The 19,788-nt window shown below is 51.5% G+C and overlaps 1 protein-coding gene across 2 annotated transcripts in view; it reads left to right on the top strand.

The window, feature by feature from the left end:
• Col20a1 (collagen type XX alpha 1 chain) overlaps positions 1-19,788 on the top strand; it is a 34,390-nt gene that overhangs the window by 12,028 nt on the left and 2,574 nt on the right. For both annotated transcript variants that reach the window (XM_085831616.1, XM_085831614.1), the window contains exons 9-32: positions 675-827; positions 1,045-1,214; positions 1,630-1,759; positions 2,733-2,878; positions 2,966-3,089; positions 3,504-3,640; positions 4,073-4,202; positions 4,419-4,561; positions 4,751-4,883; positions 5,282-5,430; positions 5,603-5,732; positions 6,711-6,749; positions 7,727-7,865; positions 11,106-11,248; positions 11,536-11,645; positions 11,983-12,141; positions 12,212-12,289; positions 12,933-13,019; positions 13,836-13,889; positions 17,528-17,623; positions 17,697-17,750; positions 17,851-17,904; positions 18,331-18,384; positions 19,248-19,319. In XM_085831616.1, the coding sequence (XP_085687742.1) occupies positions 675-827; positions 1,045-1,214; positions 1,630-1,759; positions 2,733-2,878; positions 2,966-3,089; positions 3,504-3,640; positions 4,073-4,202; positions 4,419-4,561; positions 4,751-4,883; positions 5,282-5,430; positions 5,603-5,732; positions 6,711-6,749; positions 7,727-7,865; positions 11,106-11,248; positions 11,536-11,645; positions 11,983-12,141; positions 12,212-12,289; positions 12,933-13,019; positions 13,836-13,889; positions 17,528-17,623; positions 17,697-17,750; positions 17,851-17,904; positions 18,331-18,384; positions 19,248-19,319 (2,684 nt within the window). The remainder of the gene's footprint in view (positions 1-674; positions 828-1,044; positions 1,215-1,629; positions 1,760-2,732; positions 2,879-2,965; positions 3,090-3,503; positions 3,641-4,072; positions 4,203-4,418; positions 4,562-4,750; positions 4,884-5,281; positions 5,431-5,602; positions 5,733-6,710; positions 6,750-7,726; positions 7,866-11,105; positions 11,249-11,535; positions 11,646-11,982; positions 12,142-12,211; positions 12,290-12,932; positions 13,020-13,835; positions 13,890-17,527; positions 17,624-17,696; positions 17,751-17,850; positions 17,905-18,330; positions 18,385-19,247; positions 19,320-19,788) is intronic.

The following is a 19,788-nucleotide window of genomic DNA, read 5'->3' as shown; positions in this document are numbered from 1 at the left end:
CAGATCACAGACACATCTGCACTCTGGCTTTACCATCTCTGGCTAGAAACTTGGGTACATGATAACTGCTGGCCTGCAGCATCCACACCCATAGGGGCCAGAGGGTGAGCCCTGCTCCATAGAGGTGCATGGCTACACCTTGCAGCAACATCTGCAAAATTTGTCCCTGCCTCCCTTGCCGTGACACTCCCCAACTCCCTGCCACCCTCCAACTCATACTGCAAGTAACCTTCAAACTGGTACCCTGCCTGGCAGCTGCCATTGTGCCTGACAGGTCTTCCCCCATCCCCGTTTGCTCCTCAAGCAAGGAGTGTCCCCAGTGCTCTCTGGGATGTCAACCACATTTACTGCACTGTTTAATGGGAAGGAAACTCCAAGTGTAGGGGGTTGTTCTAGGAGCCCCTCTCTTCCAGGAACCCCCCCCCCTTATGGGTGGGTACCTGACACCAGCATCCACATAGTCTGGCCTGCTTCCCAGTTCCCAGAGCTAAGCACACTGGCCTCCCCTGGCCCATTCCTGTGTTCCACTGAGACCCCGTGAAATCTAGGACATACGGCTTCAGTTTTGCCCTCCCCCATGATGGGAACTCTGGTAGGTCCCTCCCTTGTGGTCTTGTCTGTAAATAGAAAGAGAGTCTCAGAGTGGCATGTTGATACACACTTCCTTAAAGCAGGTGTGAAGAATGTCGATGAGGCTGAGCTGAAGCTCCTGGCGTCCCAGCCACTGGACATCACTGTCCACAACGTGCTGGACTTCCCTCAGCTGGCCACCCTAGCTCCTCTGCTCAGCCGACTCATTTGCCAAAAAATTCAGGGCAGAGGCCCAGGTAAGGACACAGCACCACGGTGGCAGAGGGACAGGGAGATTGAAGCTATACTGGGCCAATTTCATGACCCATAAGGGAGTGTAGCCCTGACCAGAGGGATTCCTCCTTGGATATGTTGTGGGCTGGGGTAGGAGGATTTTCCTGTCCTTCCTGTACATGGCCACCAGAGGGAGTATGTGGGTGTGCTTGCTTGGTCCCTGATTGCCTTTCCTCACAGTCAAACCAGCAGCAGGTACTCGGGTCCTGGACCCCCTCCCCACGCCCACCAGACTGACCCTGACCCACGCCACCTCATCCAGTATCCACCTGTCTTGGACTCCAGCCTTATACCCACCCCTCAAGTATCTAATTGTATGGCAGCCTTCTAGGGGTGGTGCCCCCAAGGAGGTAAGAGGGGGTCCCCTGGTTCAGCCTCTGCTGAGACCATCCTTGGGAGTTGGGGCAGCTGGCAGGATTCAACCGGCATGGTTCAGGTGGGTTCTGCTGAGCTGTGGCTGAACACCGGAATGAGGGCCTAGAGATGAGTAAAGTCTGCATGAGAGGAGATCCAGGGTAGCGCAGGGAGTGAGTAGCTACACACAGATACGGCCCATCGGACAGAGTCAGAATGTGGAGTGCTGGGCTGTGACTACAGACAACAGATTGGTTTTGATGACACTGATAGATGAGTGGATTGTTTTACAGTCTCACTTGTCTCCATGGTGCCTGGTGCTGCTCTGCTCCATGTGGGGATCCAATCTCCCAGGGTGGCAGTGTCATGTCTCCCAAGTCTATACCCTGTTGATGAAGTTTTCCTGCTCAGGTGGTGGTGGAGGGGCCTGTCTCATCCATGGAGCTTGGAAACCTGACCTCCAACACAGAATACTTGGTCTCTGTGCTTCCTGTCTATGAGAGTGGGGTTGGCAAGAGCCTGCAAGGCCGGGCAACCACAGGTAAAAGGGTGGCCTTTGAGTAGTCCTGCCTTTTGGGGATAGTACCAGCAGAGCATGACTACAGGCAGCTCTGGGTCAGAAGTGTTCCCACAAGCCACAAGAGGCTTGGGATCTAGACTCTCTGACCCTGTATCACGCCATGGCTCAATACTGCTGCTGCCAGGATGTCTTTCTTAAGGCTCCTATCCTGTCTGGTGACAGCACATGGTCGAGGCCACTGTCTCTCAGCCTTCTGCTGGACCTATAATGATCTCTGGTTAACAGCTCCATTGAGACAGGGCTCATGCGCCCACACTCACCCACTTACAGGAGACAATGGATAGCTGTTAGTATATCCAGGGCTTTGCCAGTTGTGGTAGCACACACCTTTAATCCCAGCATTGGAGGGGTAGGTGAATCTCTGTGAGTTCCAAGACAACTAGAGTTAGATAGAGAAACCATGTCTCAAAAGACAGAAACCTAAACAAACAAACAAACAAACAAACAAACAAACAAGGACAGTATATTAAGGGCTATTTGTACCAAGACTATCATAGATCATACTCATTTCCCAACGAAAACTGCACATTTCATAGACACCTTCACCCAGCCCTTGCAACCTCTGCTCTGCTCTATGCCTCTGGATCTGCCTCTTCCAGTCATTCACAGAGAGAGACACCTTCGTGAAGTACGTGAGGATTTGTGTGTGTGAGCCTGGATACAACATCCCTTATCACCTTTGTAGCAAATTGCCTTAGGCTAGCAGGGTGATCTGGCTCCCCCAGGACTGTGAGCCAAAAACACAGCCCACTGACATTTGAGACACGTGACTTAGAGTTCTGTACTCTGCATGGTGGTTGCCTACCTGGCCATCTGTACAACCCTACCTACTCAAAGTCTTGTCCCTGGAAAAAGGGCTTTGTTGTCCATGTATATGAGTTCTGCATGTGCCACAATTCCCCTGAGATTCTCCTGATGATCATCCCCTCCTCAGCACCCCTGCCTCCACCTGGGCCACTGACCCTAGCTGCAGTGACACCCAGAACTCTCCGCGTCACCTGGCCGCCCTCTGCTGGGGTCACTCAATACTTGGTGCAGTACTTGCTGGCTACCTCCACTGGGGAGGAGCAAAAGAGAGAGGTGAGAGGCAGGGAGAGAGAGATGGGGTGGGGCAGATGGTGAGGCTCAGTGTAGAGAGAGAGTACTGTGTCACCATGTCCCTGCCAGGTACATGTGGGACAGCCTGAGGTACTGCTGGATGGTCTGGAGCCTGGCCAGGACTATGCTGTCTCAGTGCAGAGCCTTCGGGGACCAGAGGCCAGCGAGGCCCAGAGCATCCGTGCCAGGACCTGTGAGTATCTGGTCACACAGCCCAGCATTCTCAACCTTCCTAATGCTGTGACCCTTTAACACAGTTCCTCATATTGAGGTGACGCCCCCCTCCAACCATACAATTATTTTTTGTCATTACCCCATAACTGTGATTTTGCTACTGTTAGGAATTATAATGTAAATATCTGTGGTTTTGGATGGCTTTAGGTGACCCCTATGAAAGGGGGAGTCGTTCAACTCCCAAGGGGTTTGGGACCCACAGGTTGAGAACCTCTGACATAGCCGTTCCCCTATTCTGTTGTTTACTTTGCTCTATGTGGGAGAGCACAGATAACCCTGGATGACCCATATGCCCTCAGGCCCAGTACCGCCCACTCTTCTCTTAGTCCCAAGGGTAGGGTGCCAGCCCCTGAGGCCTCGCTGTGTCTTACAGCTGCCCTGGGGCCTCCAAGACACCTGACTTTCTCAGATGTTCGCTACAACTCAACCTGTGTGTCCTGGGAAGCCCAGAGGCCCATGCGCCTGGTCAAGGTCAGCTACGTCTCTAGCGATGGCAGCCACTCTGGGCAGGTAAGAGCAGGGGCCCAAAAGTTTCAAGGGCTTCCTAGAGGACTCAGAATCCTAGGTAGATGCAGCATCCACACAGACATGGGGAGCCTAGCATCCTTAGGTTCGAAGCAAAGACACACACATGCATATGCACACATACCTGTGTGTGTGCACATATACATACATAGTGATTTCATGCTGAGGCTGTGTTTAGATGCAGAATGTTCATGCTGAGGCTGTGGCTTCACTCAATTTAGAGGCAGAATGTTTTGTGGGATTTAAAGGTGAGACAGGCAGAGGAGTTCCCACTCATGGGCCATGCTGGAGATCCATGGCTGATTGCAGTTTTCCCATTTTGGGCATCTCACAGGCTAGCCCTGGCTATAGGTCCTGAGCTTGGGTCCCCACTCTGAGCTCAGGTTCCTGACGGATTTGCCTGTATCCCTCCCTCAGACTCAGGTTCCTGGGAACATTACTTCAGCTACTCTGGGCCCACTTTCTTCCTCTACCATGTACACCATCAGAGTCACCTGTTTTTACCTTGGGGGTGGTTCCTCCGTGCTGACTGGCCATGTAACCACACGTGAGTCTGCGAAGTCAAGGCTGGGGTGCAGCTGGACTGTGCCCCTATGTCCTACTGAAGGGCCTATGTTGGGTGTCTGTTCTGGCTGTGTTAGGGCAGGTGGGGACAAGTGTCTGGACAAGGGGCCAGGGACATTCCTCCATGTGGCCGACCCTTGTCTAAAAGTAAACGCTAAGGTCAGCACTCTATGCTCCATTTATACACCCCATCTTCCAGAGAAAGCTCCTAGCCCTGGCCAGCTGTCTGTGATGGAGCTCCCGGGAGATGCAGTAAAGCTGTCATGGCTGGCCACTGCCTTGTCTGGTGTACTTGTTTATCAGATCAAGTGGATGCCCTTGGGAGAAGGGAAGGCCCATGAGGTAAGGACGTGGGGCAGGTGACCTTTCAGAGAAAATCCTATGACCCCAGATCCCAAGGCCAAGTGAGGCTTAGACTCTGTGCCCATCCCAGTCCTGTATCTTGAGACGATCTGTCTGCCCATAGCCTGTGAATCTGTCTCTTGGAGGTGAGGCTTCCTATGACCCAGGTGGACCCCTGCCTTTCTCTAGATCTCTGTCCCAGGGACCCTTGGCACAGCCATCTTGCCTGGCCTGATGAAACATGTGGAATATGAGATCACCATCCTTGCCTACTACAGGGATGGCACTCGCAGCGACCCCGTGTCCCTCCGCTACACCCCCTGTAGGTGGCCTATCCTCCATTCATATGGTCTTGGGACAGGAGCAGCACAGAGGGGACCCAGGCCTTCCTTGATCCATATGCCCAGGACCTCGTACTCTCAGACCCACTAACAAGCAGGTTACCTGAGTCCCTGAGACTCTGGGCTAGACCATTGGATCTGAGCCCACAAGGGAAACAAATCTTGGGGTGGCTGAGGTCCAAATTCCCCAGCACGGGTGGCACAGCTCTCCATGCAAGACCTTCTACGGGTGCTGGGGAACTCAGCAGGGGCAATGCGCAGGGTTGGGCAGGTCAGGGCACTAGACATAGTGCAAGACCATTTGGGTATCTGGCCTTCTGGGAGTGGGTACCTCTATTCTGGAAAGTGTTGAATTCCACATTGCCTTGCCACTGGATAGCTGCAGCAAGCAGAAGCCCCCCATCCAGCCTGGCCTTGTCCTCGAAGACCCCCAACAGCCTGCAGGTCAACTGGACACCACCAAGTGGCCATGTCCTCCATTACCGGCTCAACTACACACTGGCCTCAGGCTCTGGACCAGAGAAATCAGTGAGTCTGTATAAAGAGCTAGGAGCCATCCAGGGATTTAGGTGTGGATCTTACCTGTCTACTGAGGGTAGCAGCAGCTTCTTTGTGGAGGGAAAGATGGGAAGAGGGAGTATAGCCTTGAAAGGAGAAGGAAGTCTAAGAGGAGAGGCTTAGGGGCCTCCTCCTTCCACAGATCTCTGTACCAGGCACCAGGAGCCATGTTGTGCTTCGTGATCTGATGTCTGCCACCAAGTACAGGGTCCTGGTCTCAGCTGTCTACGGAGCAGGGGAGAGCATGGCAGTGTCTGCCACATACCGCACAGGTTAGTGGTCACCAATGCTGCAGCTCTTTCTAAATACCAAGCCCAAGCCAGACTCAAGGTCCAGCTAGATGCTAGGCCAAGTCAGGCTTCAGAACTGGTCATACTCCAGAGTAGGCCAGATACTAGATTCAGTGAGACCCCAGATTCAGTGAGGCACCAGAACCAGTGACACCCCGGAGCTAGTGAGACCTCATACCCAGGGAAGCCCCAGTGACAACACAGAATGTAGAGATGCCATGGACAGCAGGGTGCCTAAAGCAAATAGAGCAAGCTGGATCAGAGTGACTGGGAAATGTCTAGAGAGTATGGAGAGTTCTGCCCAGAAAAGACCTGCTCTTGATGCCACAGGACATGGCAGGTAGGTCTCTAGTGGCCTGGTATCCTCCAACCCACAAGGCCAAGCTTAGCTGTGAACAATTACCTAGGAGCCACAGCTGCTGAAGTCAAAGGGCCTTCAGAGGCTGCCACACCTACTACCTCAGCTGTAGTGCCCCCTTTGGGGTCATCCACTTACAATCCAAGTGCCTATACAACCAGTCCCTCACTGCTCAGTGGATGACCACCAGGCCTGCAGCCCTGACTGTGACATCATCTGCCTTCTACTGGCTACAGGGCCAGCCTGTACCCTTCCTTACCTCCAGACCTGCGCTGCTTCCAGTCATCTCCCTGACCCTACCATCTGGTGCCTACAGTTCATTTGGAGCCCATAACGTGTTTAGGCAGAGTCCCCAATGGAACCTTGGTTTTGGCCTGGGGTGTACAGGGTAGGCAGGAGCATCCGCCCACTTAGTGTGATCCCAGGATGGCAGTGAGGAACAGAGACTGCAGGGTGTGACAAAGGGAAGCAAGGGGAGCAGGCGCCTACCTCAGCATAGGTCCACCTGTGCTCACCCGAGGCCTGACATTGCCCATGAAGTGGTCCTTCTGGTAGTTGGGCTAGCTTTGCTGTGACTCACCAGACCCTTCATGTCCTCTCAGCAGCCTGCCCAGCCCTGCACCCGGACAGTTCACTCTCAGGTAGGTCCTGTATATTTGTGCCAGCTGTGTTCTATTGTTTGCTTGCTCTGTTTTCTTGACTCTTCCAAGGTTGGGGCAGGATCAACTACAGGGTCCACAAGGCTGGCAGGGGAGTTTTATTCCTGTCTCACAGTGGGGGAACTAAGAGTTCCAAAGTTAGCATCTGCATGTGCAGGGCAGAGGCTGAGCTGTCTAGGCATGTCCAGGCCCTAGGTGTCTCCCTGTTGCCAGGTGTCTTGGGTGTCTGATACAAAGCCTGGAGTCCTCATAAGTACTATGCAAGAGGGTGAGAACAGATGCTTAGCATGAGGCATGGTTCTGTCCAGCAAGGGAGGGTCTTAAAATACAGGGTAGGTAGGTAGGCTCTGTAGTATGAAGCTATACCTCATCCATTTCCAGTAAGAGAGCCTGCCTGGGGCTGCCACTGCCCTGAAGCAGGGATGGGTAGACATGGCTGCTTCCTTGAAATAGGCCTCAGAAGAGCTGAGCCTCTACACCTGCTGGTGCACAGTTAAGCACCAGTTACAAACTCACTCTCTCTCTCTCTCTCTCTCTCTCTCCCTCTCTCTCTCTCTCTCTCTTGGTTTTTCAAGACAGGGTTTCTCTGTATATCCCTGGCTGTCCTGTAACTCATTCTGTAGACCAGGCTGGCCTCGAACTCAGAAATCCGCCTGCCTCTGCCTCCTGAGTGCTGGGATTAAAGGCATGCGCCACCACGCCCGGCATGATTTCACTCTCTTATTTGTGCCAATTAATTCTGTAAAAGGAGCTGACACTTGAGGGGGGAACTGGAGGAATCCACCATGACACTGATCACCCCAATGGCTCATAAGACAGCCTCAGCCTGTAGCTGGGGTCAGGACCATAGAATCCTCAGGCTACAGGGAGCAAAAGGGGCTGCCTGAGGCTTCTGTGTTGGCCAGAGGGAAATTCAGCAGTGCTGAATTATTCCTGGTCACCATTCCCTGTTCCACCAGGGTTTGACCTGATGGTGGCCTTTGGCCTCGTGGCAAAGGAGTATGCCTCTATTCGAGGAGTGGCCATGGAGCCCTCAGCCTTGGGTGTGGTCCCAACCTTCACTCTCTTCAAGGATGCTCAACTGATGCGTCGGGTCAGGTGCGAGGGAGCCAAGGGAAATGGGGGAGCAAGAGGGGGCTATGTAATTTGGGTGGGAAGAGTTGGTGTGGGCCTGCCACATAACTGCCATGACCCTGTCCCAGAATTGACTAGCTTCTGATACCATGTCAGCAGGCCATAGACTGGCTTCAGCTCAGTGCACTCCAGAAATGCTTATTTGACAGATTAATAAAGTCTTGTGTGTGGAATTAGGCTCCATAGCCAGCATGACTTGAAGTCATGCATGGGACTTTTTCCTATGTGGCCCAGAGATCATTCAGATTCACAAAATTCTGCATAGAAGCCATGGCACTGTTCCCTCTAAGAGGTTCTGTATTTGCTCTGTATCCTGACTGGCAAATCTATCACCATCCTAGGTTTGTAAGAAGTGGGTGCTTCCCAAGAAGCCATGAGAAGGCCCAAAAAGCCCATAGTATCTAGAAGGCACCCATATCTCTGTGTCTCATGTTTTTAGCCTGAACTTTGAACCACACAGTATGGTTGAGTATCAGGCTCACTTCCCAAACCTGGAAGAACTGAGGCCTGGGCATGTAATAAAAATATAAATAAGCCTCACAGATGTAAAAGCCCTGACCTTTACAGCACTACCAGGTGCTCCCACGAGCAAAAAAGGAGTCCCCCAAGTGGACCGAGCATGGCACCATGGGCCCCCACAACAACTTGGGGTCCAGGCCCAAGCAGCACACTGGGGACTCTCATCCCTGTTTATGCCCCTCCATGAGAACAGTTAGAAATTTTGGGCAGGTGCATGCAGAAGCCTCCTGGTCAAGCAAGAGAGAGGTTTGGGGAATGCCCTTCCTGTGTGCTCATCTGAGACCCACACAGGCTTACCATCTTTCCTATAGATATGTAACTTAGTTAATGGTTATATAAGGGTAAGCATAGCTATTCATTCCAACACTTATTATTTTATTACTGTGCAAGCCAAGTTTTCTCTTCCTGTCTTATGAACTGCATGGCTGGTGACTGTCTGCGGTCGTCCTTGATGAACCCACACTCCAGTTCTTTATGCCCTTCCTTCCCTGAACTTCACATGTCAGTGGCTTTTACCATTCAGCATTCACTACTGTTCCTACCCTGAGGTGCACGCCTACCTCTCCGTCCTCAAAACCTAGCTTCATTTCTCACTCAGAATTTAATGGTCATGTTGATTGGCTCCATTTCTTGCCTCTGCTGAGTGGAGTATAGTGACCACAAAGTCTGATTTCATTTCCTTTGTACCCAGGTGTGGACTTGCCACACCATCTGGTAGTTCTTTTGTTTTTGTGTGGATCCTTTATTCCCATAGTGCCTGTACTAATTTACCCTCCTAACACTGTGCAAGGCTCTCCTCTCTCCACCAACACTCAGTAGGTTTTGTCTTTCTGACTACAAGGCAGTATCTCAATATGGTTTTACACTTTCTCAGTGACAGTGATATTGAGAACTTTTCCATCTGTATCACCTCCTTGCACACTTTGCTGTGAGAAGTGTCCTTTGAGGCAGGCATGGCCATTGACACATGTACCTTGTGCTTGACCTTGTCATCCAGCTTTCATGTGTCCGTGGCCCTCATGTCAGGCTTGGCGTACAAGGCTTTCCCTCACCTTAATGACTATCTTTTGGATTCCTTCACCAGCCTCTTCTTTCCTTCTTTATCTTTGCTACAAACGTCCTTCTTTCCCACTTTGCCCCACTTTTGTGCTGTTGTGAGACTTGTGCTTGTTTCCAACTTGGGTAGACCTAAGCGACATCTACCCCTTCCTTATAAGCCCCACAGGAACCAATGAATTAATTAGGCTCAGTTACAGAGCATGGGTGAGAGGCTATTTACAGGAGCCTAAAGCAAGCTCTACCAGAAGACTTTACCCAGCGTGAATGGTGACTATCACATAGCCACATAAATGGTGCTCTCCTTCAGTTAATTTCTCCCAATGTATAGACTCTAGAGACTCTAAGGCAGCATGCAGTTAGGGCCGAAGTACAGGCAAATAACTGTGCAGGAGGGAGTAGCCAGAATCTCAGGCGAGACTCCAGTGATTCCCCACCCCTTCCTCTGAGGGATATCTACAATGAGTAGGTCCAGTTACATGACCTCTTGTTAGAAGGCATAGCTGATCTGATGAAGATGGCAGCTGTTTTGTTTGAAGGACCATGTTTTACAACATGCCCCTTCATTGATGGTGGGGAGGTTCTACCACAGAGCAGGAGGTTCATCCTTCAAGTCCAAGATCTAGTCTGGTGGTTCAACTGGTCAGGGGACTAAACTCATGAGGCAAAACCACTTTACCTGGAGTGTAGGCAGTTGAGTGGTCTTATTTCTGCCTCTCTTATCTCCCTCACTGTCCCTGTCTCTACTCTTAACCACAAAACTGAATCAAAGCTGCCTACATTCCCAGTAGTGATTTGCCTTCATTGATCCTTTCCTCAAATCCTTTCCTGTCTATCTATTTGCCTTTCTGGGCTTCAAAAGAGGGCAGGACAGATGACTAATTTCCTCAGAGTGCCCACTTAACACAAGTGGCCCCCATCATGCCAGCTGCTGTACAAGGAGACTCTGGCTGTTGAGAGCACAGGAATCCTTTCTGTGGTGGAATGGAGAGCTGCCCCAGAAATGATTGTGAGACCATCACAGCCACTGTGCTCAGAGAACTGTGGCACTGTTCTGTGCATGGTAGCATCTCAAATCCTAGAACTCAGGAGGCTGAGAAAGGATTACTATGACTCTAATGCCAGCCTAGGCTATGTGGTGAGTTCCTGTCCCCAGCAAAAGAAAAAAGAAAATAAAGGCTCACGGCTGAGCTGGTATTTTTCCAGCTCTTGGCTTTTATCCTGAGAGCAGATGAAAGGCAAATAGCAAGATGCAGAATGATAAGAATGATTTTATTCTTTACTCAAGGCTCCATGGTTTGCCATTATTCTGCCCTTAGCCTGGATCCGCATGGACATGGACTCCCCCATTGCTGGTCTGATAGATAACTCAGCACATGTACTCAGTGAGAGCAACCCTGTACAGTGGCCTCCATTGTAGTCTTGGCCTGGCTTCAGAGAGCAGAGGGTCTGTTGGCTTAGGGCCCTTGGGGTGTGTGTGTGTGTGTGTGTGTGTGTGTGTGTGTGTGTGTGTGTGTGTGTATGTGTGTGTGTGTGCTCTGTTATACTTCCATGTTCCTTATTGAGAAACTGAACCAAGAATACCTCTGTTGAGTCCTCTGAAATCTGCCCCACCCCCTGTCTCTCCAGTGACATCTACCCATCAACCCTGCCACCAGAACACACCATTGTCTTCCTTGTGCGTCTACTCCCTGAGACACCCCGGGAAGCCTTTGCACTGTGGCAGATGATGGCTGAAGACTTCCAGCCCGTCCTCGGGGTTCTGCTGGATGGTGACTGTGGACCCCATATCACCCTTGACAGTTGGGAGGGATGGGGGCTTCTGCCTACTTTCTTAACTTCATGGAACACAAGTCCAAGGATGCCAACCCCCAGACCAAGCTGTGGGTCTCCCCAGGCAGCTAGGCATGGACGCCCACCATCAATGAGAACAGATACCCTGGGTATCGCCATGGCTTTGCACTGTGGAGGGGCCCCGCTCGGCCTTGGGTAGGGCCTTTGATCTGTCACTGCCTCTCTCTTTCAACCATTCTCATCTGCTCTGTATCCTCCCCGTCAGCTGGCAGAAAGTCTCTGACTTACTTCAACCATGATTCCCGGGCAGCCTTGCAGGAGGTCACCTTTGACCTTCAGGATGCAAAGAAGATCTTCTTTGGAAGCTTCCACAAGGTCCTGGGAACTGTCTGTCTGAGCCCTGACCCTCTGGCCAGTCCCTCCCTGCATGTGGTTGTCTTCTGTGAGAGTCAAACACTGATTTATATAGGGCCTTTGACCCTTGTGCTCCACTGTTCTGATTGTCCCTCCTTAATTTGGGTCAGAGAGCAAACTCTTTTGGGGGGGGCGGGGGGGGGGGAGAGGGGAGGCTCCTTCAGCAGCTTTTTCTGGGAAGCTAAGGCCTCAGTAGGTTCCAGAGTAGAGTCAGAATTTGATCCCAGACCCTATGTGTTGGCCCCTTTAATCTGTCTTGATGTGATCTGGGGTGGGAGACTTACTGTGGTTTCTGCAGGTACATATAGCTGTAGGCCACTCTAAGGTCAGACTCTATGTGGACTGTCGGAAGGTGGCTGAGCGGCCCATTGGGGATGCTGGCAGCCCACCCACAGGTGGTTTCATCACACTAGGGAGGCTAGCCAAGGCCAGAGGGCCACGGAGCAGCTCAGCCACAGTGAGTCTGGGCATTGTCTCATGGGATGGGTGGGCTCTGCCTATAGGGCCTGACCTTCCCTGCCTCACAGTTCCAGATCCAGATGTTGCAAATCGTGTGCAGTGATACCTGGGCAGACAAGGACAGGTGTTGTGAGATTCCTGCACTGGTAGGTGGCAAAAAGGCCCTGGACACTGTCCTGGGTCCTGTGAGAATGCCACTAAGGCACTGTGACACAGAGTCTGGGGTAGGTGGTCTACCTAGATCCACTATACTGAGAGAGATGAAAGCAGACTTTCTGACTGAGGTGTCCAGGGGTCTGAATTCCCCCACAGGTATTTGGGGGAAGGCCAAGAAGCTTCACCTATAGCTACTGTAACTATCATGGACTGGGATAGCCAGTTTACATCAGTGACACCTATGTGTCAGAAGTCCCTGCTCATCCCTAGAGAGAAGCTTTCTCCCCTTCTCTATAGGCCCAGGTGGAAGCTCATTCTAGGCCTGCTGGGGACTTGAGAGCTTTCCTCACTAGTGAGCTCCTGGGAGCCCACACTGGGCTTGGACATGCTAGGAGCCTGGAAGGAGAGTGAGAAAAAGGAGATGCTATCATGCCACGGGGTTCATGTGGGTGTCTAGGAAGGGTGCCTGAGCCTGCTGCACACTCAGGACTTGGCAGCCCTGATTCTGCCCTGCCCTACCTCTGGTGATGACTCTAGAGGTCTCCTGGAGTCGTGTCTGTTGGCCATGCTGAGTCTTAAATCAGATGAGATCCAGTGAATGGTTCATTAAGCAAATGATTACTTTTCTTCCAGAGGGATGGAGAGACGTGCCCGGCCTTCCCTTCAGCCTGTGCCTACTCATCTGAGACCCCTGGGCCACCAGGGCCCCAAGGCCCTCCTGTGAGTCCAACATCTTCTCCTCTGGGGGTGATCATCGACTTTTGCTGCCACTGGTTTAGATGGAGTGGTCTGCCTATGCCCCTCACCTCAGCCTTCAGGAAACTAGGTCCACCAACAACCCTCCACAGGCATGTTACACAGAGGACAGGCGTCCTCAGATTTCCTCTGTGGCTATCAGGCCCACCTTCCCAGTGCAGCCAGCCCCTCTGCATGGTGGCTGAGCTTTGCTCTCTTAGATGTACCCTCCATCTGTGGGCAGATGTCGGCCTTTCTCTGCCAGGAAATCAAGAGTTTCTCCAATATTTCTAATGGAATGAGTCCAGGTCCAGCAGGTCTCCAGGACTGTACTGGTGGTGGCTGGTGGGCTATCATGTGGTAAACTGCAAGCCATAGCCTTGGTACTGGAAAGGAGTTGGCCAGCACTATAAAGCCCTCTACCTTGGGCAGGCCATGGCATCTTTAAATGATGTTCATACCTCTTTTGGTCTCCTCTCTCTGCAAGCCCAGGGCTCCTGGGCCAGTTTTTTGGGCTGCAATACTTGCAGAGTCAGTGGTCACAGGGCATGTGTCAATAGCACTTAGTCTGCTCTTGGTGGTCCACGGGTGTCATTGTATATAGGCCTCAAGTCTGCTTTACTTCCTTGGATGCCCAGCAATGAGAAGGAGGGCAGTAAGGACATCTTCCATTTTAGAGAATCCTTCCCCCCCTCCCCCCAGCAACACAGATGGGAATCCACAGCTGATGATAAGAGGGAGTTTGAGTGTGACTGAGGATTACGGTGGAGCTAGTACTCAGTCCTGTCTGTATTTTCACAGGGCCTCCCTGGAAGGAACGGCCCTCCAGGACAGCAGGGGCACCCAGGGCCCAAGGTAGGTCTTGTGTAGTACAGGAGCCATACACCTGATCTGCCTGCAGTGGAGGGACCCTGCACACTCAGAGCACAGGGAAAGCCTCCCCCCTGTAGAAAAGCAGGGATCTGTCATCACAGGGAAACCAGGGATCATTTTCTGCTCCCCTATCACCTGCTGGACATCTGGCCCCAAACCTGGTATTTAGTGGATATTTGCTCTTTACCCACTCTCATAGGCAGGGTCACCAACATGGCACAGATGGGGAAACTGAGGCTTGGGAGGGCCTGTGTGTGTGTCCAGGTTTCCCAGCTCCTCGATTCATTGTTCACTCCCTTCCATAGACACTTGCTAACTCCTCCAACCACAACACACTGGAGACTGAGTTTCAGAGTGTTTTCAAACATAATTAGCCTCTGAGTTTGTGCTGTCCACAGGGTCTATGGGCATGTTGGAGAAAGGGTCTGAGTCTGCAGAGCTCTGTGGATATGTCAGAGTACAGATGACTTTTGTTTTGTTTTTTGTTTTTTGGGGGTTTTTTTTTGAGATGTAAAATTAATATCTGGGGTGGCACCAACAGCCCAGAAAAAATGAATCATTAAAGTTAATCATGATGAGTAAAGTGAGTTTACAGGTGACTACTCAGAGACAAACACAGACAGTGCTTTGCCCTTCCGTTTGAGTCTGGGGAACAGCAGAGAAAACTACAAGTTCAGTATGCATGGCGCACAGACAAAACCAGGGAATCAGACTCTGGGAACATTACGTATGTGTTTGCTCCACTCAAACCTTTATCAGGGATTGTGTTAGTCTTAGCAAACACTATCTGACATGGAAAGGACAGCATCTTTGCTATAGTCTGACAGATAAAACAGCTGAATGGCAGCCTGCTGCAGGATGATTTTCTTCTCGGGGAGAGTTGTAGAACTGGTCTCATTCCGTAGCACAGGGGTGTGTGGGGATGAGGGTCTTAGTTCAAGGAGTGTGAAGCTGAAGGCAGTGTACCATCCCCACAGTGGCCTAAAAGGTGCCGTTCTTGCCTGCTTCTAGATTGGTACACCACAGCGCCACATGTACAGAGTACAAGATGTGCAAGTGGTGGCGGCTTCGGGGATATGTTCCTCCCCTGCCTCGACCTTCACCTCCCTTTAGCCCTCCAGAGGGCCTGTAAAACTGCACCCCCATGTCGTGTCCTGCCCTAAGCCTGGCACAGTGCCTCTTGGGAAGGACTGTGCATCTTTGGGCAGAGCTGGCTGAGGTCTTTGTACTGTGGACATTTGTAAGGTAGTCAGCCTTCTGTGAGTGGAGTGAGTGCTTGGCCCCCTCTAAAGACATTGCAGTGCTCGCTCCTCCCTGTCTGGGCACATTCTGCAGGAGTTCCAGTGTCCTCGGGGATGGACTCCTGTGTCCTTAGATGCACAGTGCCAGCTGTGCCCCCTTGAAGCTGAACATGTGCACCTGCTCTCCCAGGGTGAGGCAGCTGTACTCCAAACCACTCCTGGATAACTGGCTGATATTAGGCAGTCTGGTGGGGAACATGGACATAACTATGTTTTTTTTTCTTTTTGTTTTTTTTGTTTGTTTGTTTGTTTTTCCTTTGGTTGGTTGGTTTGGGAAAGGGTCTCACTCTGTCGCCTAGACTAGCCTGGAAGTCTTTCATAAGCTTCCAGATTTTCTTGTTGGAAATATGTCCTCCAGCTCCCCACTGTAGGGAGTTTTAGTTTGGGGTCAGCTATGCTGTTGAAGTGACTTGTGACTTCCTTGCTGTTAGTTGTGTGTCTTCTGACCTTGTTTGCGGCTGGTTTCTATATAGATTTTAAAGGTAAGTTTTGTCTAGTCTACATCATTGCTCTGTTTCTTCTGGGTTTTGAATTTTGTAGGCTATTTTAAATGACCTCCCAAAGTGGGAAAGCCAGCAGCAGGTGAAGTTGCCTGCCACCAGGTCTGACCACGTGAATGCTTCTCAGGACCCACACGATAAAAGGACAGAGCTGACACTCTCAAGTCATCCTCTGACCTCCACACGTGTCCACAAACACTAAACAAATATGTTAAATACAATCGAAGTGTAAAAGGCTTCCCCCAATCTGAGAGTATGAAGTGAACATCCTCTGGCTTCTTTGGGACTTCTAGGCCTTTCAGGCCTGCACACGCTGGTTCATCCCCAGCTCGATGGTGTGAGGTGAAAAAAGCCATCTTCTACTCCTTGAAAACCCAGCCTCTAGTCCGTCTCTTGAGGATTCAGCCCTGCTAGTTAGTACCACCTTCATCTAGCCGTACCTCTCCCTGCTGGCTTGTCTACCGGGCTATGAGCCCAGCCTGGCCAAACCGTGCCTGTCCACTGGCAGTGGCCCTCCATACCTACAACTTTAACATGGGCAGATTCAACTCACAACAGGTTGTATGTATGCACGTGCAGGTCAGAGGACCACTCTATTCTCTCCGTTCACCTTCATGCGAGTTCCGGGGACTGAACCCAAGTCACCAGGCTAGTATGGTAAATGCCTTTACCCACCGAGCAGTCTTGCCAGCCCTGTCTGGGCCTCCTCGCTTATTCACTTTGAGCTGTAGAAGTCACTCATCCATTTAGACTGGGAAATGCAGTTGTTGTTTTTATTGGGGTCAAGTTCAGGTTATAGCTGCACTCAGAAAGAAGTGGCACTGAGGGTCGTCCTTGTGTAGAGCTTTCTCATTTCTCTTACTTGTGATCAGTTTACTTCCATGTGTTTCAGAGTCACAGGAGATCGTGTGCACTCCAGCACAGTGTTTATAACTCTGTTTTCTTTTTCTTGCCTAGTGATGGTAGCAAATAGAACTCTGTCAAATGGTGTCATGTAATACAGATGGCTTTATCTTCCCTTTGGCTTCATAGTAATGCATTAGATGTGGAGCTGATTCAGACCCTTAACCAGATAGCAAAATTCCTTTAATCTTAATTTATTTGACATTTGAAAAACAAATAAAAACAGACATTAAAGATATATCAATATCACATGTTCAGTGATTATGGACACGATCAGGCAATTTTCTTCCTGAAGCTACTTGCTATTAATTTTGCTGGTTCCCCACATGCGAAGTCCTCTCCAGTCACTAGGGAGCTAGCATGGTGACACTCCTTATTACTGTTCAGTATGTGCCAGTGTTCTGCATGCTAGTATTTTATTTATAGTTGTGCATTAATAAGACTGAGCAGTTTGCTGTGTCGTGTTTGGAGCACTGATTTGCTTAATTAAAAAAAAAAAGTTTGGAAGTTTTTCCCCCAATCTCAGTTTAAACATCTGATGTCACCCATGCCTTAGAGCTTGTGAGAACCGAGGTTGGTGTTTGGGGTTTGAGAGCTTAAGGAGATACCGGTACCCTTGTATCAGCCCAGCGAACTACTCTTGGTGATTTCTGTGCACACTTCTTCTCCAAGCCTTCCCCCTTTGGAACCAGAGCAGAAGAGAAGAACCAGGATTGGGTGGAGGAATTAGCTTCAAATCCTGGATCCATTTTGACTTGTCTATGGCTCTGAATATGTGACTAGGGGCTGATTATTCCCTACAGATAAGGTCCTGTCAGGATCCCCTCAGGGTAGGCGTCAGGTAGAGTGCAGAGGACATGGGGTGACTAGGAAGGGACAGAGGGTGTGCCTTCTCAACCCCTCCTTGTATCTCCAGGGGGAGCCGGGTCCACCTGGACAAACAGGACCCGAAGGCCCTGGAGGTCAGCAGGGGTCACCAGGGACCCAGGGCCGCGCAGTCCAGGGACCCATGGTAGGTGCTGCTCTGCACGTGTCTTCTTCCCTTCTGTCTTTGTTCCCACCTCTCAGTCCATCTTCCCCTCCAGGGGCCACCAGGAGCCAAAGGAGAGAAGGGGGATCAGGGACTTTCAGGCTTGCAGGTAATGTGACAGGGCCAAGGCAGGGTGATGGCATAGGCAGGACCCTCCTTCGCCTATGACATTGGCTCTGCCCTGGCGGACTATCTCTGTTCCCTCACAGGGCCTCTCTGGCCAGCAAGGCATCCCTGGGAAAACTGGCCTACAGGGACCAAAGGTACTGGCTCCAGGCCCAGTGGGTGGTGAGTGGGAGAGAGTGGGCCCAGGTAGAGTCTTAGAGACAGAGACTAGAGGGAACAAGGAAGTGGGGAGGCTTCCTTCTCCACCCAAGGCTTCATCTGCCTTACTTCCTAAGGTCTGGCTAGGAAGAAAGCTATCTCAGCCCATGCTGAGGGTAAATGCTGTCACCCCGAGGTGGGGTGAAGGGAGGCAGCTACTCTAATCAGAGTTGGGGCAAGCTGTATATCTCACCTTACCAGGGTAGGTAACCTTCTTGGGGTAGTACTAGCCTGGATCCAAAGGGCATCAAGTTGGCAGAAGAGAATGCCGAGAAGAATCTGTCAGGGGATGTTGGGATGATCACTGTAGAAAGCATGGGCTGATAAAAATTCCCATCTCAATTTTCCCCTTCTTTGTTCACCAGGGCATGAGAGGACTGGAGGGACCTGCTGGCCTGCCAGGACCACCTGGCCCCAGGGTAGGCTCTGACCAGAATCCCCAAGGCTCCCTGGAACTGGGCAGATAGTTTGGGAGAAAGGCACTGAACATCCCTTGCCAGACCACTGTAGAGGAGGGAACTGTTCCCACTGCAGCCTTCCACAGGGTTCTGCTGGGCATCCAAATGTCTGTACACTGAAGCATCCCTAATTTACACCAGAAAAGACCCTTTGCCCCTGGAACAGGTTCCTATGGAAAGGAGTCCTTGTGTGGGCCCGATCATACCTGCACCCTAACTCTACAGTGCAGGGGTGCCAGGGCTCCCAACTGGGCCTCTTAGGTGTCTAGACTGGCTGTCAGAGTCCCCAGCAGCTGGGACATCAAAGGCAGCCTGTGACCAGCAGGAAGGCTGGGGGTTCCTCACCCTGAGAAGACGTTCTTTCCTCAATCCCAGAAGGTCTTCACTGTGAGCTCTATACCCAGTGAACCTTTGAGAGGGTGCCCTAGGCCAGCAGCTGAGAACCACCAGGATATGCTGCAAGGACTACCCTCTGGGTCTGGGTGAATCCTATTGTTTCTGCCAGAGTACCCAGAGCCTAGCAGGGAGCATTTCAGTGCTGGGTGAGGGGCGGATAGTCTACCCTGGATGCAGAGTGAGACTGAGTACTGAGCATAGGTAGGGTTTTGTCCTGGATGCTGGTGGAGAGTCTGGGTGCTGGATGAAGATTAAAGGTTGTCTTATAAACACTGGTTTGGGTACAGAACTCAGAGCATGCTAGGGAGGAGGGCAAGGCCTGCAAGTAGCTAGAATTAACCTCGCTGGGCACTGGGACTGTGGATATCAAGCCAGGACAGGGGAATGGACTCCTTGGGGCTCAAACTCTGATATCTGCATTTTTGCAGGGGTTCCAGGGCTTGGCAGGGGCCAGGGGCACCAATGGGGAGCGAGGAGCCCCGGGAGCTGTGGGTCCCACAGTAAGTACCCCCTCACAGACAACTCCAGCCAGGCAGCCAAGCAACAGGGACCTCCCTGATTGAAGATCTGCCTGCTCAGAGCTTCCTGTGGCTTCCATGGAAGGAGGCAGCAGCTGACTTATGAGGATTCAGCTCCTTAGGTCACCTTTAATCTTCAGTCAAGAGAAATAGGGTCTCAGCAGCTTAGAGCCCCTGAAGTGGGCTCTATAGTGTGGGCATAGCTGAAGGAGAAGCAGGATGATGTGGCGTTCTTGGCTCAGCCCTGCCTCTGGGCCAAGGGAGGGTCTGTTCTCTAGACAGTGTTTCACCTGTTTGGGAGCTCTACCCATCCTCCCCAGCACAAAATGCACGGCTGGGGATAGATTCTTTGCAGATCGTTCCCAGATCCACTTGGAGCTGTCTCTGTGGATGTCCAGCCTCGCTTGCTCATTCTGGGCTGGAACTGAGGGCAGACATATACATCTGGAAC

The sequence above is a fragment of the Mus caroli genome, unplaced genomic scaffold (assembly GCF_978045245.1).
Source record: "Mus caroli unplaced genomic scaffold, Mus_caroli_1 scaffold_2, whole genome shotgun sequence".
Lineage (NCBI taxonomy): Eukaryota > Metazoa > Chordata > Mammalia > Rodentia > Muridae > Mus > Mus caroli.
The sequence above is the reverse complement of the archived record's forward strand: the minus strand, read 5'-3'. Positions and strand labels throughout refer to the sequence as shown.